This window comes from Poecile atricapillus, chromosome 5, assembly GCF_030490865.1.
Source record: "Poecile atricapillus isolate bPoeAtr1 chromosome 5, bPoeAtr1.hap1, whole genome shotgun sequence".
NCBI lineage: Eukaryota > Metazoa > Chordata > Aves > Passeriformes > Paridae > Poecile > Poecile atricapillus.
In genome coordinates, this window is record NC_081253.1 from 9,768,953 (window position 1) to 9,794,821 (window position 25,869).

Here is a 25,869-nt window from a genome sequence, read left to right on the forward strand (position 1 = left end):
TGAAGCAGACCAGGAACATCATTAATGTTGATATAAGATGTGCCAGCCTTTGTTCTGGGTTGTAGAGAAAGGCAAGAAATTGTGCAAGTCTGGACCAAGGGATTCTACATGCAACCCATGCCTAAAGCTACTGGAAGTAGAGAAGGGCACAACTCTGAACAGTCAGAAACCATTTGTCATGCTAATCTTACCAGCACCTCACAAGACCAGCAGGCTCTTCCAGCAGCTACTGCATTTTCCCCTTTAAACTTACTCCTCTTTCTTTATTCCCAGCATCTGTTCATTCAGTTTAAACAATTTCCTGTTTTCCTAATAGAGGGAGAACTGATTAGACACAGAGCCTATTTGCTGTACACTGGCCAAAATTGTGGATTGGGTGGTTATTTTTATTATTTCTAGCTGCACTTCTGGAGATCCCATTAATTCTGAGGCTCCCTGATATAGCTTTGGTATGTACAGGAAGAAAACTGAGGCCAAGGGGGAACAAGATATAAAGGAAATAAAGGCCATGAACACATGGCTGGAGCCAGCCAGCCCCACACTCACTCAGCACTCGCTCGGAGGTGCTGGGCCAAGAGGCAGCTCCAGCCCAGGAGAGGTGGCAGTGTGTTAGGTGAGAAAACCTGCCCACAGGCAGGCAGAGCATGCCAGCAAAGCCTTGGTGCTCTGCTGACACAGCCTGGTGGCTTGCAGCTATCAGTGGGTGCTGGTCCACCAGCCACAGCCCAGCACTGTGCCCATCCTGCCCTACCTGTGGTGCAGTTGTGCCTCAAAGCTCACACGATCTGCCAAAAGCAGAGTCTCTGTGTCCCCTGCCAGCCTCCTGCACCACCCTGCCTTCATCCTCAGAATTTCCTGCCTCCCTTTTCACAGCCTACTCTTGCAATGTTCAAGTTTTATTTCATTTAAGGAAAAGCTCTACAACCTGACGCTCTAAGGCATGGTTGGAGTGGTGTTTCACAGTGCCCTTGAGCAGAGACACAAGCCCAGCTGCTGGACCATGCACACAGCAGACACGTCCCCAGCTTCCTGTGAGTCATGCCAGCCAGTGACTGCTCTTACGCACACCAGGCTGATTTTCAGCCTCACCTTTCTGTTAATTCACAGATAATTTGCATGTAAGCAACTGCAGCACTTCTCAGCTGAGGGCCAGGACAGGCTCCCGTGGCAGCAGCAGCAGCAGGGCAGGGCCCCGGGAATGCAGCAGGGAGAGGTGGCAGCAGGACTAAGGAGTGCATGGGGAGTTTGGGGATCACCCCACAGACAGAGCTGACAGCTGAGGGGACAAATCTGAGAGAAGCTGAGCTCTCGTCCCCCGGGTTTGGATCAGATCCTCTTGAAGGAAAACTGACAGCAGACTCTGGCCCTACGGCACCGCTCTGTCCTGGGCGTGTGTCCCACTCCCAGCCTCCGCAGTGGGAGTGCAGGCAGGGAGTGAGGACAAACTACAGCTCCGTTTCAGTGCTTTTTCTCCAAACAAACAAAACCACCAAGCCTAACTTGCTCAAGCAACAATGGATCAAATTCTGTTTCTCTTAATGCTAAGTGGAAAAAGAATTTAAAAAGACAGTTCAGGCTTCCAGTCAGGAGTGGGATGATAGAAGCCTTTCTTCCATGGACCTTACTTGTGTTGTGCATGGCCAGAAGTGGGGCCACAGCCAAAATGAGACCTGCTCTGGCCATACTGAGCTGAACCAATCCTGGTCTACCAGTCTGGAGCATCTCCTAAGCCTGGCTGCAGGGATGCTGTATGTGGGACACACATTGCTCAGAACAGAACATCAACTAAAGAGGCCACAGACACCACGGAGACGAACAATATTTCACCATTTGTTGTGAGTGAAGCCCAAGCTCTCAGGATAATACCAGTGATGTGTTTTGTTCCACATTGATTGTGAAGGGTTCTTTCCCCATTGTATTGTGCCATTACACACAATGTCTCTGGTTCACAAGGTGGTAGAGTGTACCAGTACTCACTGGTGACCTCTTTGCATTTACAGACAGGAATATACTAAAAGAACATGAACTAGTGTGCACTTTGGCAATCATAGAATAACATATCCACAATTTGAGGCATCCTGGGTGTATAGACAGCATGGCTTTCCCTCATTCTAGGCCTTTAGGCACTGAAAACAGTCCCTCTGTTGTTTAAAAGTCTTATTTTTATCCAGAATCTCAAGACAATGATTACCACATAGCAAAAGACGCACATGTACAAACATTGACTCATGGACATGGAGTCAGGCTAGTGCTGTGCCCATTCACAGGGACCTGGCAACAAAACTCACCAAGGACTGAACAGCTTTTTACCCACTGACTGCAGGAGCAGCCCAAGCAGCTTTGCACTTACATGATACAAAAGGGAAACCCCAAAACAATCTTAAACCAGCCGGGCTGTTGCCTACCTTTTCCTGAAGGGAAGAAGCAATCCATCTCCACGCTGCTGCGGGAATGGGAAATGCAGAGAGCGCTGCTGGGGACCAGACCCTCCTGAGGTGGGCTCCGCTCCGTGGTCCGGACCAAACACCAGCCTGGCCTCTCACTTGGCCTCTCCAGCAGCTCCACTGTCTGCCCCACCTGAATGCTCAGCTCGCTGCTGTGGCTCGCTGTAAAGTCCTGGAGCACCACAGTTAGTTCACACCCTCCAGACAACTGCCCAGGTTCAACGGGGAAAAAAAAAAAAAAAAGAGTAGATGTTAGCGAGGGTAGGATGAAAGCAATCATCTTTGCATCATATTTACACTGGCAAAGACAGGATTTGTGTTCCTTAGAAGCCAAGTTAATAATTTGTTTTGTCAAAGTTCAACACATTGTGGCCTTGGTTTCCTTTACTTCTTATTGATTTTGCTGGGCTGAAGTGAGACACCAAAGATACCATCCCATAACCTTTTGAATGCTAGCTGTGGGGGACTTTTTGAGCTGTGAATTTTCTAGCTGTGAGTGTCCATCAGAAACCCTGGGGTTTTTTTGTTGCTTTAATTTCTGGGGTCACTTTCTAGCTTGGCAATAGGCCAGGATGCCTCAGTGCTGTGCTTCATGGTGTGACAAATTCCAGCTCATCCCTCTAGAGCACAAACGAGACACATTCCCACTGGCCACCAGTGCAGTGAGAAAACAGCTTCTCTTCTCTCGGAAGACAAGAAATGTACTCTCATCTTCCCAAAGTTGCTCTAGGGACCTCTTGGGAGACTACGAAATCCTGATAGGGCAGATTAGAAAAGCTCCTCCCATGCTCTCTGATGGAACCCAGAGGTGTAAATATATAAACACAGAGTGATTGATTATATGCTGACTTTCAGGATTTGTACCTAGGAATAAATGTATCATTTTACTTCCGTACTAAATGCTGGAACTGCTGCTCTGCTTCAGCCTCACACCCTGTTACTCTTGAAGAACAGCAGTGTAACCACAGTCTCTGTATATCCAGGGACTGGGAATATAAGCACTTGTGTGTACATAAAGAAGTGATTGTACAGATTTGTTTTTAACAAAGCTCGGGGTTTCTTCAACAGAATTGGATCTCAGAGTTAGATTCTTGTGTGTCTAAAAAGGTGTGAGAATGAATCTAAGTTCTTCTGCCATGAGGAGTCTTTCTTAATGCTCCTCTGCAGTGTGGATTTCTTGCTGCCTGCTTGTTGTTAGGGATCCTCCTTCTTTGTCCTGTGTGCTGCCTGCTTCCCCAAGGTTTGCAGGAATCTTTGGGGTCCTTATTCCAATGCCAAATTTGATATAAATTTTGATAGAAATTAGTTCACTGATTCAAATGTTATTAAGATGAGGATAGTAAACAAGCATAATACTGTAATTTTCTTAGGCGATGAAGCTAAAACCAAGGCTAATATACAATGATTTTAAGTGAAGAACTTGTAAACCCAACTGGTTTAATTGGAATTGGAAGAAATCTTGTCAGATGCAGAGTTAACTGTGGAATCAGTAAAAACTGGGGTCTGCTCCTCAGCTTGAATGGGGGAGCCCTTGAGGAGAGCACACAAATCTCTATAGATTTCACTCTTGAGCTGGTACAATCTCAAAATCCCTTCTCTTAGCCCAAGCAGCCCCGAATACACACTCCTATGGGAACAGCCTGTCTCCCCTCTCAGTGGCATAGGGGTTTTTGTGTCCAATGCAGATGTGAAAGAAATCCCACTCACAGGGGTGATATTCACAATTACAGAAAGGGGTCAGTGGACAAGGACTGGTTCTCACCTGTCCTGTGTCTCTGCCGTAGACGAAATGCTAGATTTGGGGAAGAAGAAGGAAATATTTCTCTGAAAGATTATTTGTAAATAAATAGAAAACAACAAACAAAAGCAACCATGGCAGCTGTTTGAGGCCATTCAGACAAAGCACTGGCATTAATCCTAGCAGAAAGAGCTCAGTGCACTGATGAAAGTGCACAAGAGATCAGTGTAGCAGCTAATTGGGCAGTTTATCAGCAAACCCACCACTCATCAGCTGACAATCTCCCCATAACTGGAGAACAGACATTCACAGGGATGGTAAGAATGAGATATTGCTGTAATATTTGCTGAGGTTTCTTTGCTGTGGACTAATTTGAGGAATAGAAAATCCTCCTGACCAAATATAGTATATGATTTGGCATGGTGTGGGATATTTAAGACAGGAAGAAAAAAACTGGTTACTTGCTAAATACACAGACATCTCATATCAAAAGTGATGGATTTTCCCTAATTCTTACACTGTTCCACACTAAATAAACTTTCTGTCCCCCAAATTATGATATCTCGGATATCTTCTCTAAAAATAATCAAATATCTTCTCCTTTTAGAGGAGAATGTGAACAAGTACTGCTGTATCTATCAACTTCTCTCTCAGAGAGCTGCTCAGAGCATTCCATGCCCTGTCCCACTGTACCACTAGGTGTCCGTCTTTGCCATCCCACAGCAACTGAATTTGCTATAAAGAATTAACTCTTGCTTGTCTTAGAGGTGCTTATCTAATAAAGAGGTGCAGTGTCTGGACATGAAGGAGCTGGTTCAGATGCATCCCCAGACTCGTTGCTTTCAGTGATATGCGCAGAGGATGTTCCAATATTAAAAAATTGTCTTTATATGGTTCAGATTGAATTTTGAAAAAGAAGTAATTTTCATTGCTTAAGCAGGGAAGGTGAAACAGACTGGGAATATTCCAGAGAAAAAGGCCTGGTCAAGATGACACCTGGGAAATTTTGGGACAAATAAAGCATTTTCCAGTGAGCATCAGCCTGGGAAGTGCTGCCCTAAGCAGCTCCCTGCCCACTGGGGGCTGAGGGGCAGCTGACCTAACACCAGTTTATGGCAGGCTTCGTCATCCCTTCCAAAAGAACTAAACATCTGTGAACAAACAGATGCTTCAATTTGGGCAACACCTGTAAATGTTATCCCAGAGGAGGCAGGTGTGCTCCACAACCCTCGGGTACCATCCAGCCTGTTTTCTTCGATTCGTTAAAAACAGCAATTTAATATACTGAGAACAGGAAGTGATCATCCCCTGGAGCAGCTCCTGGGCACCTGGTGTGATCAAGTTCTGCCTCAGCAGGTGAGATTCTCATCCCCCCACCTTCAGACCATACCTTTGATGTGTGAGGAAGGGAGCTTGCTTCCCTCAGCTCCCTGGAGGCCTGACTGTCCCTGCAGACACATGAATTGATACCATCTGCTCCTCCAGGACCTGCTGTGTGGAAATGTGGGCCAGGGCTTCCACATGCTCCAACTGACTGGCTGGAGCCAGCGCTAAAATAACACATTTTCAAGGAAAGACCCCTCTTTGGCAGGTGGAATTAAGCAGTTTCCCTTTTACAGGTAGGTGCAGGTGGTAGGTATGAGCAGCTAGCTCAGGAAGGGCCCATAGATTATTTTTAGGTGCCAGCTCCAAGGAACAGAAAAGGAGACTTCCCAGGCCTGTTTCATGTCTTACATACCACCACACCACAAAGAGAACTTTCTTACCAAATTAATCCACAGCAAAGTAATCTCTCTGGAAAACTTATGATATAATAATATATATAAAATTTGTAAGCCACTGAGGAATAATGCAAATACATCTGATTCCCAATGACAGAAATCATTTCACCTGCAAAGTGATCACTCAAGCTGTTACTTAATTTGTTTTTAGAGAACAATTTTCTAACTTGAGAGAAGTATATCATGCTTCCCTCTATGCTGGAGCATGGAAACAGGAATACAGATGGACTGCTGGTTTCTCACACATATTGCATTTGTTTTGGAAAGAAAATAGAGAATGCCCTTGGGGTTGAAATTCACAGGTAAATGGCTTCACATTTTAACATATGATGTTCACTTTTATTATTCCTGTGATTAAAACCACCATTAAAGCCACTGACTGGATATATTTAGAACCCAGACAGCACTCTAATCTGTATATGGCAGAACAAGACACATTAAAATAAAAATAACAATGCAACATGCCTTTGCAGAGCACAAGGCATAAATGAAAAGATCTAACACAGGGACAGATCTAACAAATTACACAGCAAGCAACAGCCTTAAAATCAGGAAGAAAAGGAAATGGTGGAAGCAAATAGCAAAATGTAATGAGGAAGCAAGAGGGCCCCAAGCTCTCTGGAGTGGCTGTATGTCCTGAGAGAAGCTGGCAGGAGTCCCAGCCTGTCTCCACAGTGCCTGCCATCAGCAAACCATCTCCCATCCTCTGCCTTCATGTGTTCCTGGGCTAGAAAACGTCACCGTGCATTCAGTGTGTAAATGTTTTCATCAGGATAATCTGATCATCTCACTCTAATCTAGTGATCAAACCTGAGCTAGAGTGGATCCCTGCCTGTTCACCAGTGCGGGCAGGGACCCAACCACAGCCCTTGGGAACTCCCCTCTCTGCTGCAGGACACTGCCACCAAACCTCAGGGCATTGATGAGAGCAGTTTATGTCACACTGACTCTGGGAATGAGTTTTGTCACCCACATGAGCCTTTCTGCTCCTGGGAACACCCACCCCAGTGCCCATCAGCCACAGGAGAGTGAAGTACAAGCAACCAAAATGATCCCAGGCATGGTCACATCCTGCTGTGGCGGTGTCCAGGCTGCTCCAAGAGCTCCAGTGACCAGCAGGCACTGGTCAGTGCAGGATGAGCATGAGACTGCCTTTCCTCAATCACAGTGTGTGTGCATGGTCACTGTGCACCTGTTTCATTTTCAGCCATAAAGTAGAAGCCAGAGGAAGCAAGGCTGAACACCAGAGGCATATTTATCGTCAGAGTGCAGATGGAAAACACCTACCAGTCACAGTCTGTCCTTCCTTCCTTCAAATAAACTCTTAAAATAGATCTTAAGTAGTACTAAATCCACTCCAGGTGAAAGTGAAGTGGGCATGGTTAGCTCTCCAACAGGGTGAGCAGGTATTCGGGAGGTGGGTGTCTGCAGTCTGTTTAAGTGTTTTGAAATATGCCAACACTGCTGTGGAAATCCACACAAGCTGGTTATTTACATCTATTCAAGAGGACACAGAGCTCGGCTAGTTTAAACAAAACATTTTGTGTGCTGCAGCACTACACCCTAATATAAATTGCTAGTTTTCTGTTGCTTTTAGGCTTTCTGCCTGTCTGGTTCTGGATGAAAGCCAATTTTGAATAGAAGCATTTAGTCACCATAAACAGCCTATTTCAAGAGGGTGAGAGAGGCAGTAGGAGCAAGAATGGGATTTGCATTCTTATCAAGAGATTAAAAAAAGTGAATAAAACCACTTAGATGCTGTTTCTGTCTGCACTGGAATAAATTCAGGAGCTGTCACTTTAGCTGGGGGATGGACATGAGAAATCTTATCCCCTGCGGAGTTCTTTGTGAAAATTTCTGTAATTTCATAGAGATTTTCTTTTTACTGGGAGGCTAGAGAGTGAGAGATCAAATTCAGAAAAAGCCTTTGAGGAATTTCAGTGCTAGAATTGCTTTAGTTTTTTTTACTCTATAACAGGCTCTGTTTGGAGTGTGAACTCTGAGTCACCCATGTTTGTCACTCTAAAGCCTCGCAGCTCTAAAGGATGCTGAGCTTTGGCAATGCTGGTGGATGCTTTGCTGCATCTGTTCAGGGCTGTTTCTGTGGGGACAGGCTGTATTTCAGGAGCTATGGGCTAACCAGGAATAACCTAGTGCAGTCAGTAGCATTGCTCTGGACTGAATAGTTCTGCATTGAAAACTCAGTGGAAAATGCTTGACTCATCTGAGTCCTTCGGCCCCACTACCCATCTTCCATTAAGATGGACTTGGTGCTTCCCACTCTTTCTGTTTTGTCTGACTGAACAGGGAGGATCAGTGCTAGAGCTTCAGGGGAAGGTCTGTTTATATTTAGGCAATTACACAAACACATGGCTGGGGTAATGGTGACATCCAACGGGCTAAATGTACCATCTTTGCTCTTCTCAACAAGGAGATAACAGAGGCATCTGGGTGTGCAGCATCACAAGTATAGACACAGCAAGTTATTCCACAGCATGGAGAAGAGACAGATGGCACGTGGGGGCATATAAATATGCTTAAGGGAAGGAAATCTGGTGCTACAGTCTCAAATAGCACATACCTTTCCAGCTTCTCTTGCTGGAGTCCCTACTAGACAACCATATCCTGACTCTGCTGGATTTTGGACTCCGGCACATGCTGACATCTGCTGAACAGCTTGAATGGAACTGTCTGAATTGTTTCTGGAGCCTTTTTTCCAGAAAGTAAGACTAAAGTTGGTCCAAACGAAACAGCATTTCTAGCTAATAAAAAAAATGCTTTTGAAGATAAAGACAACCAGATTCACTTTGTTTCATGCAACAAATTGAACCAGAACATGCCTGTGTTTGATCTGAGGGTTTCCTCATGGCATTTGGCTCAGGGAGCTGGTACCCAAATTCCATTCTTTTCCCTTCCCTGGAGAAGCACAAAATGGAGCTCCTCAGTAACACACAGACAGAACATCTGTCTCCAAAACCCTTTTGTTTTGGACGGTGAGCAAGGCAGATGGCTGAAACCCTCCAAGGTAAACCCTACCTGCTGTCTTTTGCAGCCACAAGATTTTCTAAACCAACTCAGGGTTAAAAAAACCCCACAAGAATAGACTGAAATCAGGGAGCTGACTAGCTGTTTTCTTTCATGTTTGGCACCATTTTGAACTGGGGATCAAGGGTTCCAGTCACAGATGATTCATCAGACACCAACTCCCGAGCCACTCCTAGCAAGTACACAAAATCTGATCATGTATTCTGGCCAGGAACTTTGTGAAACACCTCCAGGTATAAGCAGCAGAGGCAAGTGTGCACAGCAGAAAGTCTTTCTTCACAGCTGATGAGTTTAAAATAGAAACCCAGCTGCTGGCATCACATACCTGGTACTGGTGGAAAAGGAGTATTTGAGTCTGATGAAGCTTTAGAAACACAGGGGATAAGAAAAGAAGCCCCTGCAAAAGGTGGGTTATATGCATATCTGTCTTTATTTAAGTGGGACATTCTGCCCCGAGCAGAATTTTGAAAAGGGAGACCAGAAAACCTTCCAGAAGCCTTCCTCCCTCCAAAGTGCTCCCAGCTGAGTATGATCCCCACTATTTGTTTCGCAGCAAGGAATCTACTGATAGCCTGATATCAACATCAGGAAATAATTAGGTCCTTAATTAACCACCTCAGCTATTAAATTACACCAAAAGGAAACAGCTACCCAAAGAACTCTGAATAAGGGTTCTCAGTAACCAGAGGAGAAACCTCAGATGCCCTCTTGGGAAGGAAACAAATGATACAACAGTAAATAAAAAAAAGCACAATAAGGCCAGCTAAGGATGCTTTAGAACAACATAAATTTCAGTTTGTACACTAGATCAGATTTTCTTAATACACATATCCCCAGACTATATTTCCTTTATAATCTGGGTAATAATTTTAAACAGCTACATTGCTGTCTGCACAGTTATACTCTTAATGGATTTATGAAAAGTGATATAATTTCAAACAATACCTGGCAGAGATCTCCCTCTCCTTGTCAAGTAAAAAAAAGTAGACATTTCCAAGACAAGAAATTGTAGATTGCTTCAAAGCTGTTTTCCTGGTCCTGCTATAAGAAGTGAGGGCTTGAAGGCAGAAAAGAGATAATCTTATATTCTCCTCCTCACCTCTGCCAGCATGCAGGAATCAGGATTTAGTATCCAAGTACCACTGCGGTTTAGACACAAATAAGACTGATTTCATTAGACAGATATCCTCTCCAGTACCAGCCCTGTCCAGCTTCCAGCAGACCCTCTGCTGACCTTCACTGACTCACCTCAGGTGCTCTGGACTCCCCTAAAACACCCCCGTCCCCTGCAATGAATGCTGGATATCTGAAGGCAGCATGGATGGGGAGCCCAGCAAACAGAAACACAAAAGCCTGCCCTCATCATGCTACCTGCCTGGTAGCATTGTAGGAAACCACAGCACTCCCCCTTCAGGGATACTAACCCCCTCAAAATGGGTGAGGATCTGCACAGAGAAACTAAAACCATGATGAAGTACTTAAAATATCCCCTGATGGGTTTTTTTTGCCCAAATTGATGAATTCGCAGAACAGATGTTTGACATAAAACTGGCTTTGTTTTTAATTGGAGGAGATTATTTAAACTACATCTAAGCCATATGGTCTTGTAAGTCCGACTTCCCTCTGCCATTGCTGGAGAGACCAGCTTGGCATCTCTCTCCAAGTTGTTTCCTTTTTACAGATTTAATAGCTGCTATTTTTCTTTCTTATTATTGGTCCCTAGGTCCCATTACTATAAATCAGGGCCTTAGGCCCAAAATTAATTCAAAGGTGGATTTGGACAAGTAGTTTTGCATGGTTTTCAGTACTAGGTTGGTTTAATAGAACATAAAGGGAAATGCAGATGTGAATACAGAAAATTCACTGGGAGGAATGGTGACCGTGAGTGTCGCTCATCTCCAAGCCACTAAAGGAAAACCTGGTCCTGCCCCTTTTCTCCTTGCAAGTGTCACACTGAAGACAGTGAATTTTCAGAGGGATTTAGTACACACTAGAAAAACAGCACATGTTACCAACATGACTGATAGAAGGTGCTGGGTGCCAGGCAGGCTTCAGGCTGAAAGAACATGTGATGGCTGAGGGCATCCTAATGATCTGCTTCAGCTCAATGTTCCCATTAATCATCACATAAAAGCAGGCCACTGCCGCTGCAGATAGGCTGCAGGGGTGAGCTCTGCTTGAAGCAAAGCTGACCTTGAGTGGAAGAGTTTGCAGAATTGTTGCATACCAATACCCTCAGATGGTATTTGGCACTGAGAAAAAGGAACTTGGGAGAGATGATCACTTGTGTTTGAGTCCTCCCTGCTGCTTGCCTTGCCCACTGCACCCTCTGAGCCCTTCCAGCATTGCTGTGGGATCTTCAGCACATGATGGGTTGCAGCTTGGGTCCCAACAGTTAAATCCTGGGGTTTTCATTCCCTTCTCCATAATACTGCCATTTACTTGAGGTGACCTCATTTGCCAAGTGATGTAACAGTGTGCACGATCGAGCCTGGCACGTCGAGGCGGATGTTTTCAGTGGACACAGAAACAGCATTATGAAATGAAAATATCGCCTAAAACCTGAGCAGCACCAGAGATTACAATGGCCTTTATGAAGATCAGCTTACCTAAAATAGCATTGAAAGGCCTTTGGCTGCAGTCATATGCTTCCCTTATAAAATGAAAGATTGTTGCTTGTACTACTGTAATGTGACTCCCAAAGGAACCAGCAGCTGCAGGTTTTGAATTTTATCATTTTTGGCCACTCTGTTTGACAGAGTTGACTGAAGCATGCCCAAAGGACATTCCTCCCATAAAATTTTCTTCCTTAACTCCAATAATAAAAAATGGTTGCATATTTTTTTTGTGTGTGTGTGCTTTGTTCTAGCTTCTAACAAGGTAATAAATTCTATTTCAAAGAATGTAAATCCAGAGAGTTTGATAGTTGATCTCACTTGCTTTGTTTCAACTGAATAGAAATGCTCATTGACTCTGTCATTTACATTTTTTGTCATGTCATGTTATCAGAGAGGGCTAAGTATGAATCAATGAAATCCCACACAAACAAGCAAAAGATTGAGAGAAGCCTGAAAGAACTTGCTAGGTTCATTTATCAAAGGTTGAGCAGAATAATAAGGTCTATTGATAAGCACATTCCCAGCCCCTGCTTAATTTCTTTCCCTGAAGACACTTCCAATAAAGTGCTCTAGCTTGTGCAATCACTGTTACATGTAAATTGTTCCCAGATAAATACATTCATTTCTGTTCTTCCATACTCAATTCACTCAATATGGAGGCCTCAATTTTCACAGACAGACACCTCTGTTTATCCACAGCACTCATACATGTGCCCCTTTGTTCCCTAAACCCACATCTCTCTTTTACGCTCAGTGCATGCAGAGGAAGGTGATACGACCTCAGCTTAAAACATCCTCAGGATATTTCACAGTGTGCAATGCAAGAGTGTCCAGGAGAAACAAAAGATTTTGGTAGCTGAATGTAACATTTTCAGCTTGAGATCCAAAGACACTTAATGTTTGTCATTAGCATGTCCAGTGTGTCTCAAACCACGTGGAGGACACATCCAGGGCAGCTCAGTTACCGAGCTGCTGCTAAGAAGGGACAGAGCCTGAACTCTGAGAAGTTCAGTGTGAATTGGACACTGCTTCCTTTGGGTTTCTTTTGCAAATCCTCAACTATATCCCCATTTTATCCTTAATTGGCAGATATAAAGATATGTGCTCAGGGGAACCACATTTGATTTTTTGCTAGTAACTGGGAAAAAAAGATAAACTGTAAGAAATTCTCCTTCAGAAAGAGAGTGAATCCATTGCATTTGACAGTGGCTCTGAGTTACTTTATTTCAGCTTGAATAGCAAGGGATTTTGTGGCATCCTAGGTTCAGGCGAGATGGACAACAGGAGCCCATGCAGGGAGGGAGAGAGGCACTGGAAAGGAATAGGGCTGTGGGAGCACTGGACTGCAGCGATGGAGGGCAGACAGCAACACAGGTACCTAGGGCTAGACAAAGGAAGATGGTGAATACCAGCAGTGATAATCAGCCAGGCTGATAAACAACCTTGCAATGAAACTTGAGTAATTCCCTTACACAACTTTAATTCACTTTGAGATCAGGTTCTCAAGCTGCATACTGGAGACTCTTGAAATAAAGGAAAAAAACCATTAATCTTTGCTGCTCTTGCTTCAACTCCACTTCTTATTACCCTTACCTCGACAGTTTGCCTGCCATGCTTGTGCCCGTAGCAATTTACTTGGTATTACTCCATCTACTTAACCTGAATATCCAACAGGGCACTACCTTGGCTGAATATTTCCTTTTTGAGTCACAGAATTACGCTCCCTTAACAAATTCTGTTTTATGAATTCAGTATTACTTCATCAATGCTGGAAGATTTTTGGCATAAACATCTGCTTCCTTTCCTAAAATAAGAATGATAAATAATAAGTAAACAATTTCCTCTATCCCAGGCAATACAGTAGCAGAGCTGTGTGTTCAAACCTCATTAACCCCCACCCAATCTAAAGAAGAAACTTCTGAAATGCTCTGTTTGCCGGAATGAGTCCTAAGTGAAGGGAAAACATGCTTGAAGTAGAAGAGAATGAATTAGCCTTTACTGCATGAAATAGGAATTTATTGTTGCATCACCACACCTAACAATATGGTTATGAGGTAGTGGTTCTTTCAGTGCTAAATTTCCACAAGTAAACAATGAAAACACAATGTAAATCATCTTTCCTTCTCAGGGTTCACGAGGCCTTAGTAAGTAGTGGCCCTATTAAGGGGTGTACTTAGCTTAGCACAGCCCTCACTGTTTCCTTCTCTTCTTTCTGGGCCCCCTTTCTGTCCCTCCAGTAGAAAAGGGACCCTTTATCACACTGCTCGGTATTGTACCGTAACTAATGTCTGGATTGATCCAAGGTGCAGATAAATGAATCTGCCTCTCTCCTGTATCAAAGGTATTTTTGTCAGTAATATGCACCACTGAAGCATGGGAGAAAAAAAAACAAAGAGAGTCTGAAAAGAGTCTGAAAAGGCCCTGCAGAAAACAGAGAAAACTCAGGGGACACAGTATTCAGAAGCAGGTGCTCTCTTGGCACACAGACAGAAGGTTCTGCAGCAGCAGCAGGCCATCTCCTCCTGAGAAGGCCCTGGGCTCCCCAAGGACAGCCTTTCCCACTGCCCCGCTCCTGCTGCTCCCCAGAGAGGGCAGGGGCAGAGGGGACACTTGCTGTTGGCTCAGAGGTGGCAGCAGAAGATTTGCCAGTCCCTGAGACTGGCCCCCTTCCCTGGCAGGGCAGGCAGCCTCTCAGTGGCAGTGGGAACTCAGGAAGAGTCCTATTTCAAAATGTCTACAGTACCTTTTTCTAGCCTTCCAGTGAGAAAGTCACAAATAAAATTGAATGATACAACAGAGATTTTAGATCACATGAAATACCTTTCTGTCAGGCTGAAATCACCAGTAATGAGTGTAAAGAAAAAATACAGATGAGTGTACAACGTTTTCCAAACTGAAGCCAAAGAAAATCATAGTTCTTCACAGATATCTCCAGAGAATTTACACGTAGCACAATGGCAACAATGCTAAAGCAACTAAACCTTATTTCTTTCATATGAAGGACAATTTCATCTTCTACAGAAGATGAAATTATTGCTCAATTTTAGTTTTTTTACCTCCTTGAAACTTGGCAGCCATTTGACATCATCCATCTCTATTAGAATACCATGGGTCATCAACATTGGCTGTTTGAACAATTATAATCCCAGACAGTTCCTTTGCAAAATTTTCTGCAACTCGCTGGCATCACTACATACAGTTGGATTCTAACTGAACAATAAATGTCATTTACACTGGTTGGCTCCATTTTCCTTTTCTGGCCACTTTATGTCATTTTATGCCATTCTTTTTCTCAGCCTTAATTCTGCTTTGCAACCCGATATAGTTTGACTCATCATCCCTATAATAGGTCTACTTCTCTTCCAAGCTATATGATAGGAAATATTCTGTATCTGCATATTGGTTAGCAATAACAAGGGCATACTTTAAGAGAATTATCATGTGTTACCACAGACAAGAAATGCAACTAATTAAATTCATGTTCTAGCCATAGTAACAGAACCTGCATTGACTCTTGACACAGTGCAACACTTTAACTGACTCAAAGTCTTCTGCAAACACAACTTCTATGGTTTTGCTGATAAACATGAATAGTGTAGAAAAGATGGACTATTTTCCCTGCCCACATACTTTCCTCATGAAAAGAAGTAAGCTTATTTCTAAGGAATTGTTAAAGCATTTTTTGATTACTAAAAATGGGAAGGTAGTCACACAAGCAACACTGAAGGAAGCAAAAAAGTGATCTAATCTCTCTTTAAAAAAGAAAAAGTAACCAGTTAACAGCACTAAACAAAAGCACAGCACCCACCAGAGAAACGGGCAGGAGAACAGTCATTCCAACAACACACTACAGTGGAATGCTATACATCTACAGCTATAGATCTGGTGTAGTAAATTTGGGTTTCTCTTTTTATAGAAGTGCTTCTAAAAAAACTCCTTTGGTAAACACTAGCAGAGCCTTTACTCCCAAGAAAAGCAAACACACTGAAGGAATTTGGTGCTGTTCTTTTCAAGTACAGGTCTGCTCTCCCCACCATCTAAAAGGATACCCGAAACAGGAGGGAATGGCACTGCTTGAGCAGTGCAATCCTTTTAGCAGGATTTCTCCCTGAGTGAAAGCTCCAGCACCACCTGCTCACGGTCAGAATCTGCTACAGCTCACGAAAGCTGCCTTGGACTTGAATAACGCTTTTTAAACCTTCACCAAAGTTGTTTAGAATCAGGGACGGAAAATATAAAAGCCAACATACCTTCCCCTCTGGCAGTTCAACAGGTGTGTGCTACATTAACTAACCCAGTCTCTGTGCCACTGCCACCTTGACGTCATTGTTACTGGGTTGACAAAAGGTTTCCATGACAAACTAGAAAGCTGATCTGTTATCTCCCCTTTGGAGGAAATTGAAATGCCCTCTCTCCCATATTCTGCTAGACCCACCCATCTTGTTTTTGGCACGCAGCACAGAGAGTGATTTTCTGTGATTGATTTAGATTTCCCTCTGTTCTGAAATAGAGAAACCTACTTGTTTGTTGTTTTTCCCCTAACTTAAACTAGAGGGTGTCACCCTCATCCCATTGCAATCCCAACCACTTCACCTACAGCACAATCTTCTTTGTAGGCATGTTGACTGTCATGCTCAAAAAGAGAACAGATAATAATGAAAGAGGACAAACTTTGAAGCAATGAACAAAAAAACATTATTAAGACATTTGATTCTCTTCTTGGCTATAATTTATTACCTCTACTAGCAGGCATGACCCATAATAGTTAGCAGATGTTTGAAATATCTCATTTTGAATTTTGCCTAGGATCAAAAGAGATCTTATAGAATTTAAACAGCAGTTGCAGAATAAAATAAGGTTGCCTTTCCTAATGTGACAGAAATGTTCATCCTAGCCTTAAACAAGGAGGACTGTTTTATGTTCTGTAAATACTGAGGAAGCTAAATTTCCATGCACAGGCACCCACACATTATAAATTTTATGTGTCTAATTTGCAGCAATTGACATGAAATAAACCCAGTGGAAAAGGCTGGCCCAGCTGCCTGAATGCTTCTTAGGTTTTTGCTACAAAACCTGCAGCTCACCCCAAACAGGAGAACAGCGGGCTATTTTGGCCATGAACATCGGGTTAGCAAATTTGGAGGTACAAATTTATTTATTATCATCATTACTATTTTCACTGCATGGAGGGAGAACCCAGCAGTCCTCAAAGAGGATCACGTCCTGGGTATGGAAATGAACCCAAAGAATCTCCAAGGAGCAATAAAATACACTTCCCACCTGCTGTGCAACCCCACCAGCCTTTCTGCCATGCTGGCCCCAGTAAGGTTCCCACCCTGTGCAGCAATGCACCCTTTATTTGGGTCTGATGCAAATTCAACCTCATGGGTATAGTCCCTATGGATCCTCTAGGACTACTGATTCCCCTACCTCTTGTTCCTATAATAATTAGACTTCAGCTAAGGGTTAGCCATCTGTGTTAGTGAATTAGTTAAGCTTCTGAATTGAGGAAGTCAACTTACAAGCAGCTAACTTAAAAGTTTAGACTTCAAAATTACTTACTGTTCCCTTTCAGACTGCATGCATTTCTTCTTTCCTTGACACTTTTAAGATTTTTTCATTAATTCTCATACTTGCAGGTTTCTCAGTGTTTGCAGAGATCTTATATGGCAGATGTAAGAGCTGAAACAGGTTTTGAGAGACCCACTATACTGAACAAAGATGTCCCTAGCCTTTATGCATCTGGTTTGAGTTAATATTTGTATCCCCTTAGAATACATGAGATTTTTTCCTAAGCTAGGCTTTTCCTAGTACATGTGTTTTAGTAACATAAGGTTGCAATATACTGCTCTCAAACAGATGTGATTCTGGAGGCTGTCCTGAGGAGTACTGCTCACCTTTGGAGGAAGCCAAAGTCGAAACCAAAGGTATTCTATTGTTTTTGGGGGAGACTAATGCCCATTAAGATTTTTTTAAATCCTGCTGTATGACAGCTGCTTACAACTAATGTGGCATGTAATATTAAAGATGTTATTACTGAACATGAAAACAGCTAACACTTTTGCAATTCTAATCAACGTACTTAATTCATCATCCCAGTGTGGTTCATAACTCTAAAAGACCTTGAAACCAGTGCAGGACTTAAACACATATACTTAACCTAACTCTATTCCCCTTGAACAGAGCTCAGCATATGCTTAACATTAAGAGCATGTGCTTAATGGGCTCGTGAAACACGTCCTGGTTTATGATTCAGCACGAGAAATTTGCAGCTGTTTTCATCTTCCTCACATCCACTATGTGCCCATGGAATTGTGACAGGCCAGCAGCAGGAAACGGAGCCCTGGCCTCACCAAGGGGCCCACTGGGCTGAGGCAGCTGAGCACACAGCACCAGCCTGGGACACACCAGTGGGGAACCCTGGCCAGGGAGTTCCATTTACAACCAGAGAACAGGCGAAGGAAAACCACCACGGCTAATTACATACCATAGGTATTTAGCATGAAGAAACTATCTGCTGGAATAAGACCCCCAGGTGGCTTTATTGCAGATTTACACCACTCCCAGAAGGTGTCAATACTCCTGACTGGAGAACACACCACCTGCATGTATTTTTTATTTAATTACAGTGATTTTCAGAAATATGCTCTGCGGTGCTCAAAGCACAGTCATTAATCTTCAGTAATCTCCCTGAACAATTTCAACTTTTCTGAGCCTGGAGCCCCTCTATAAAGCAGGGGATGTATTGTCTGAACATAGGATTTTATGCAAGGCAGTTACCATGGCAATGTGACAGAGAGGGCAGAACCCAAACAATAATTGAGCATCAAAGAGCAGCAAAGAATGCAAAGTGCAGACAAAATTCAGAGCTAGATTCCATATTAGAGCTATAGGCTGTCCAAACAGCAGATTTTAAAGCTTAGGAAGACTGGATATTATTAGAAGCTCTCTTGGGGATAGCTGTATTCCAGCAATGCATTATCACTGATCTGTTCCCATTATAATCCATCCATTTCATAGAAAACAACATATTTTGTAGGGGAGTGGAAAAGCAATCTAAAGAGGAACAATTGCACATCTCATCTTTGGGTAGAGAAAAGAGAAAGAGGGAGGAGGAAAAAAAGGTTATAATCCAAACTGTATTTCAATAGAAAGCCTGGCTGTTATAAAAATAATAATGGTCTTGGCTAGTCACTTGTTGTGAAATAATGAACCTTGTGCACCTTTATAATATTATTGCAGGCATTGTATAGAGCACCCTAATAAAAATGGATGGCTAACTAAATGAGAAAAGGCTGCTGCATTGTTTTATAAGGCAAGAATCCAGCTCCAGAACACATAAATCGTAAACTCCAAACCAAAGAGTTTATACCAAAAACACAACACAGCTTTATTGTTATTATTACCCTGTTGCTCTTGTATATGCTGCTACAAATGTGTTTTCAAAATAATTAAAATCCAAAAGCCTTAGCAACGGAGCAGACCATAGTTATGTCTCAAGAGTGCCCCAAGCTGTTACAAACCTTCATCTAAGAAAGGTGCTGGTTTCATGTTCATGTGGATTGGTTTGCCACTTAAAAATGGAAACATACAGATATGGAAGGTAAAAAAAACTAGCAGAAGGCCTGGGACAGAGATGATCTTTGTTCTAAATCCATCTCTCTTTCTTGTCCAGAGTTTAACTTGGATGACTCCATTCTCCTATATATCTTCTGAGTCACGGAAACGGGGATGGTGCCAGTCACGTTTTCATGAGACCGCATACAAGCTTGCATTTAACTAATGGTTATTTTTTGCAAGAAACATGCTGTTTGGATTAGCACATTTCTAGCAAGAGAAAAGCCACCTCAGTGCTGGGGAAGTCACCAGCCTCCTCAACACCACTACTGGCCCCTGAGCCTAAAAGGGGAGTGAAGTCTTCCCCTCCATGACAGTGAGATCTGCAGTTATTAGGATGGTCCTGTTTACCTATGGAAAGCCAGCCAAGCTATTTGTATCAGCAGCCTGTTCTTTTTGCTCCTGACTGCTCGTCCAGCTGCAGGCATTAGTGACATACTTTTAATTTTTTTGGCTTCTCGTGCGTAACCAGTGGTCCCCATGGAGCAGACCCAGCACAGGCCAGCTTCCCACAGAGCTGGGCTGCGTGGACAGTCTCCAGCTACAGCGGAAGCTTCTCCTGAGGGTCACACATCTATGAGGTCTCTCAGACATGTGGAGCCTCTAGTAATGTGTGTGTCCATAAAAACATGCGTTCATACTACTACATTTCTTATAATTAGAGCAAATTCTTGGTTGGTGTCCCTAGCTTTATGTGGATTTCTACAGAAATGATTTTTGAGATCAGAAGCTTCTGCCAAGTTGCTTAAGATTTGTCTAATGGGTACAAAAGTCATCATAGGGCAGAGCACAAACAGATGTCGAAAACATGAAAGAAAATGTTGCTTCCTTAGAAAACTAGGTCAAAAAATTTCTCCTATCACAAAGGTAAGGATAAGTCTCTCCAGGATTTCTCTATAAAATTGCCTGCCCTTTAATAATTCTATTTTATCTGTATCTGTCAAGTAGCCAGGTTTCCATCACTTAATACATCACATGTTTATTTCCTATTGTTCTCCTCTGTTAATGAAAGTATCACATGGCTCAAATGAAATGTCTATCACTATTTCCTCTATTAGCTGAAGTATAAACTCATTAAAAAAAAATCAATCTAGCTTAATTTTATTTTCTATAAACAGGTGCTAACTTGCATTACTTACATGAACAGGGCTTAGTACACCATTAACTTGTGCTCTTTATTTGTTATTTCATTGTTATTCCTAGAGCCAATATACCAGGTTTGCAATTCAGTGGTATTAACTACAAGTGAGACAGCAGATTTTGAAAACTGCAATGTTTTTATCAGTTGGCAAGTGAGGTGGAATATCTGACATGAATACTCTTACTGTTTTTAGTTTAGGTTAAATACAATTTCTGCAAGTTTCTCAGAACCTTCTGCATTATTTATATATCATGCAGGAACACAGGTACCCATTACTATGTCAGTAGAAACCATACCAGCCTTGCTGCCATAGCTTAGACATTCTTGTAGCACAAGAGACCCTGCTATGAAACTCGAACAGATTTGGAAAGCAGCTCCCTAATGGACATGTTAATTAACATCCTGTTAATTAACCTGTTATTAACAGGTGTAAACAGGTGTCCTGTTCTTCCTGGACAGGACCAAACCATCCCATATCATTTACAGCTTTAAAAGCAACAGAAATCAAGGATCACCTGCACTGGAATGTTAGCCCTGAACCCCAGAGACTGGAGATGACTCGCAGTGGGTATAATCTGAAGTTGCTCAATGCCAGGACATTAAGTCAGTTGTAGGTGCATGTCTGATTGCTTGCAGGCTGCAGTTGTGCTCCTTTTTCTGGGCCATGCTAGAAAACACCTGTACAGCCTCCAGCCTGGAGTGCTACCATCAGCATTGTTCAGCATAAATCATGTAGAGCTCTTTTCATAGCTCCAGGATAAGCAACTTCCACTCATACACTACTACAGTTCCTAAAGTGCCAATGAGGCAGGCCAATCTATGGTATGATGGCTTGTTTTATTGTATTAATTTCTGATTCAGTATTATTTGGTTTTACTGTAACCAGTTGTCTGTGCATTTTGATGTTTTAAAGCTGCTTCTTTCCCAATCCACTCCTGGCTGTCTCTGCAGTAATAACAAAATGTGATCTTGGATAGTTTGGCATGTGATTAATAGCTGCTCAGATTGTCTTGGCAGTTTCAGAGTATACTAATTGGGTTAACAAGGTACTAAGTGCTCCAAGGTGTTATGAATGTGTTGTAAAATCAAAAATTCTGCTGTCAAATGCACTCATTACTCACAGTATGTAATTTGCTTGCAAGGAGCCTACTCCAAAAGGCAATATTTCCAGCCATTTCTCTTACTCATCTGTGAAAGGCATTAGTACTCCAGCACCAGGAACATCTTTAACTGATGCTTTCTCATTCCTAGAGGAGCAATCACAGCCAATGGGCTCCTTGGTATCTTCGGAGAATGTCAGATTCCTCCTCAGCTGGTGCCAATTGGGTCACACCAGGCCCCTTGCCATGGGCTGCCCTCACCAGTCTCCTCTCAGAAAAGCAAGACCCCATAGGCCACCTGGACACAACCAGTTCCAATGGGGCATGGACCTGATCCCATCAGGGCCAAAGTCTGGAACACCCAGACACTGCCTGGGGCTGTTCCACATGCCTCACTTCCTGTTTTTCCCCATCCTAGCCCCTAGGCTTTATTGCTATTCCCATTCTCCCACTCCCCACCATTTGCACTTTAGGTACCATACCTCATTCCCACCTCTTGCTATCCTGGCACACTGCCTGACAGTGTTTCCTATTTTTACAAAATAACAACCTCAGCAATCAGACCAAAGGGCTTTCACAAGCATCCTGTGCTCTCCAGGTAAGATCAGACCAAACAATGGCACTGCTGCTCAAGCCTACAGAACGGACAAGATAGTGACAGTATCATTTGTTCCTGTTACCCCTTGTGCTGAAACATACACCAATTTATCCACTGACGTAAGAGACAGGTTCATGTGATTCCTTCTCCTTCTGCTAGTTCTTTCCTACTAAAGGTCACACCTCCCAATTTCATTTTTGTGGAACTGAGCAACTTATTCATTACTGTCTTCCCTTCTCTTGTTCCTTTCCTATTCCATTAAAAGCCTCAGCCAACAGTGACGTTCCAGTTGACATTGATTTCTCCTGTATTTGAAGTTAATTTAATAAGATAAACCCTGTATCTTTGCCTGATACAACTGAGACATACTAACCTGAACTACTGGGCCAGAACATGGACAGAAATGAAAACTAGATAGTGGGACAAAAACAATTCCTCAACTAACCAGCATCAGTGAACAAAGCTCCTGGCAACACTGAGCTTGGATCTAGATATATGGAAAAGTGAAAGATAGAGGAAACTTCTTTTTGTTCTTTAAAAAACTGAAGATGGCATAAACCACTGCACACCATGCAGCAGGCAGGGGAATAACACATGAATATGAGAAACAGGTAACAGTTGACACCCAGCCAAGAGTTTGTTTGCATAAGAATTAATCACCCAAGAAGACACTTTAGCGGAAGCTGGAAAGGTGTGCACAGAGGATGATTTGTTCCAAGGAAGGGCTGACTTTAAATGGTAGCAGCTCTCTATGCAGCTGGCACTTTTCAATGGAAGCAGGTGTGACAGCAGGAAGGAAATGTTTAATCTTTGGATTTAAAAACATGACTCTTCCTTGCTTGACTGAAAACAAGGTTGTTGGCTCAAAGCAAAGAGGAGGTTCATAACATTCTCTTGCTTCAAAGCAATAACCTGCTTGAGAGGGGACACAAATTCAGGCCCCACTAAAGTCAGTTCTTGTGTGCCTAAAAGAGACAGGATTTGGCCTGGAATTAGTTTCCAAAAGTGGAGGTGGGAATGCACAGCTGGGATAGGCAGCTGAATGCAGACAGCTCATATGTGCATTCTAACACAACACTTCTAACAGGAGAGAATTCTGCATTTGCTATATTGCAGTTGAAGAAAAGATAAACCATCTGTTTTTCTGCACCAAAAAATCACTGGGACTGGTCACACAATGGAAACAAGCTGACCCTCAAACAGCTCCTGGAATAATCACTTCCATTAACACATTGCACCAGCTCATAATGGTGGACAAAGCAAAAAATGCAGTATAGCAATCACAACTAAGCACAAAAGGTTCAAATCTGACTGATTTCAAAGGACAGTAACTACATGCCCAGCATGGAGCTTATATTGTGCTAAATCAAAGCTACCATTCCCTCTCTCTGCCTGCTGCTCATGAAAGAGCTTGGTCACCTACCCTGTGTGGTGAGTCAAGGATGTACAATCCCAGCTGCCTCCAGTGACTTCTCCCCTCCTACTGAGCCACCAGAACCCCTGTAATGCATCACAAGGCTGTGCTGGGGCAATGACTGCAGCTGGGCAATCTAACACTCCTACACTCCTAACCCCTTTGGCTCCAGCAATTTAAAAGGAATGCTCATAATTTATTTAGTCCTAAAATCCATCTTGTCACAAGAGTTAATAGCCAGATAATGCTATGTATAACATTCTAAGTATGGTGCCATAAATAAGAAAGCATTTAAATAAAACTTAGCAGCAAACCTTCAAATCCAAAGTCCACTCGTTAAAAACCAAACCAATGTATTAATCTCCATTGCTGCATATTTTAAAGCCATGAAAACCAGATTCTAAAATGGATATGGAATATAAGACAGACCTCCCATGCAATTGAAGTCAGTGCTCTTACAACTTGTCAGCATATTTGTTAGGACAGGATTTACCATCAAAATAGAACAAACAGCAAGTGAGATGCCTTCTGTTAGTGATGATAATGTGAAAAAGGCAAAACCTCTTCTTAATTCTGCTCTCATTCAGGGTTCATTTAAAACTCACTGAACTGCTAATAGCTACCATTATTTTATTTAATTTTCCTCAGTAATACAGATGCTGTCTTGGGAAACTCAGAAACCCTTGCTGTGCCCCATCATGAGTTTATCTTTACAATTAAACTTGCTTCTCTTTGCCAGATTTATTTTCTCCTCTAGAGCACAAAGAAATCTAGCAAGAGAGACACAATCTGTTGTGACGAAATTGCAAAGCTAGAAAAGTGTTCTGGCTCTTGCAATGGTATTTTTTATTGTTTCCCATGGGGGGAATTATGTCCATTAAAGGTGATTGCAAATCCCTGTGTACTGGGACATTAGCTTCCCTTATATTTGTTATTGAAATGAAAAGAGACAGCTGAAATATTACAGAGCTGTTTTATAGAGCACTTATCCTATTAAACCATTTAGCCATAGTCTTTACATAGGGATGGGATGCCCAGAAGAATTATTTGGGGAATTAATCAGTTATAACATTAAGAAAAGCAAATGAATGCTTTCATTCATTAGGACCACTTTTAGCAGTTGCTGTATTGCTCCTATCAGGAAAAATACCAAATTTGTGGATGCAAGTGGCCACCTTTCAGATCTGTACCTGGGGAGCACATCCTGGTTCTCCTGAAATGCAGCAGTGCTGCTCTTTATCTCCCACAGCAAGCAAGGACTGGGAACCAGCCAATGGAAAATAAGTTGTATATTTGTTTAAAAGACATCCGCTTCAGCCCTGCTCTTACTTAACTATCTTTATTCTTTTACCTCCCCCCTCACAGGGAATGTGGTTCATCCAAAGGCTGGAGGCAAATCCTTTTCTTATTGAAACAAAACCCTGAGCAGCTGATGGACTCCTGAAAGGCTAGATGTGATGTGGAGCTATGAGAGGCTCCGAGTCAGATATTCACCTGGTGAACAGTGAGCTGCTTTCCTTGACTTGAAATAAAACTGATTTATGTATTACCCTGTTTCCTTTGCATTTCTTCAAAAGACTTAACCTTTTGTGCCTTGCATCTCTGACCTTAGCAGCTGCCTAACCCAGTACAACAGCACTCACCATCCCCTTTCTTGCTCTTTGCAGTGCCACAAACTAAACTAATTGCACTACAGCCTCAACTTTTTTTTTTGTGTGTGTGTGTGTGTGTGTGGAAACGAGCAGCCAAGTGCTCTTAAATAACACATGGGCATCACACAAAGAGAATGTCATAAGGCAGGAACTTGATGAGCCTGAGAAAGGGTTGATTTTTAAAGTCCTTTCTCAGTCCTCAAATTTCTCTCCCAAGAAGTCTAAAGGACAGAGGTTTCATGAAGGCAAAAGGTACCAAAGGTTCAGTTGCTGGGGAGGGCAGCAGAACTTTAGAGTTGGAGGGAGTTTCTGCAAAATAACTGCACTGAGGCCAGGACCCAAGAAAGAATGTGAAACCTCAGAGTTTTCAGAGGATAACTCACAAAAATAACCCCTGGAGGTCTGGTTTACACCTCTGTTATATCTGAGAGGCAGAGGGATGGGGATGCTGCCATAGCCTGCTCAGCCATTGCAACAAAAGCCAGGTCATTCAAGAACCTCAGTCCCCAGGCTGTCCCTGCAGTCACAGCTGTTTGAGCCAGTACAAAGCTGGGCAAGGCTGTATCTGCTGCTGGGGAGGTTCAGGGGCAGGGGGCCATCAGCCTCCCAAGTGCCCCAGCTCACACTGGAAGCCTGCACAGCAGAGGACTGGCCAGGATGTGAAGGCAAAGACCAGACAGCTGAATGCCATTTTGCCCTTTTTATAGGTAGCGATGAATAG

At 42.9% G+C, this 25,869-nt stretch overlaps 1 protein-coding gene across 5 annotated transcripts in view; it reads right to left on the bottom strand.

Annotated features, from left to right (window-relative positions):
* KALRN (kalirin RhoGEF kinase) overlaps window positions 1–25,869 on the bottom strand; it is a 473,821-nt gene that overhangs the window by 90,310 nt on the left and 357,642 nt on the right. For 3 of the 5 annotated variants that reach the window (XM_058840643.1, XM_058840637.1, XM_058840639.1), the window contains exons 34-35: window positions 4,207–4,236; window positions 2,406–2,652 (exon numbers count right to left, since the gene is read on the bottom strand). In XM_058840643.1, the coding sequence (XP_058696626.1) occupies window positions 2,406–2,652; window positions 4,207–4,236 (277 nt within the window). Of the gene's footprint in view, window positions 1–2,405; window positions 2,653–4,206; window positions 4,237–12,841; window positions 13,011–25,869 lie in introns of those variants that run through there. The other 2 variants (XM_058840640.1, XM_058840641.1) reach the window with 2 other exon arrangements.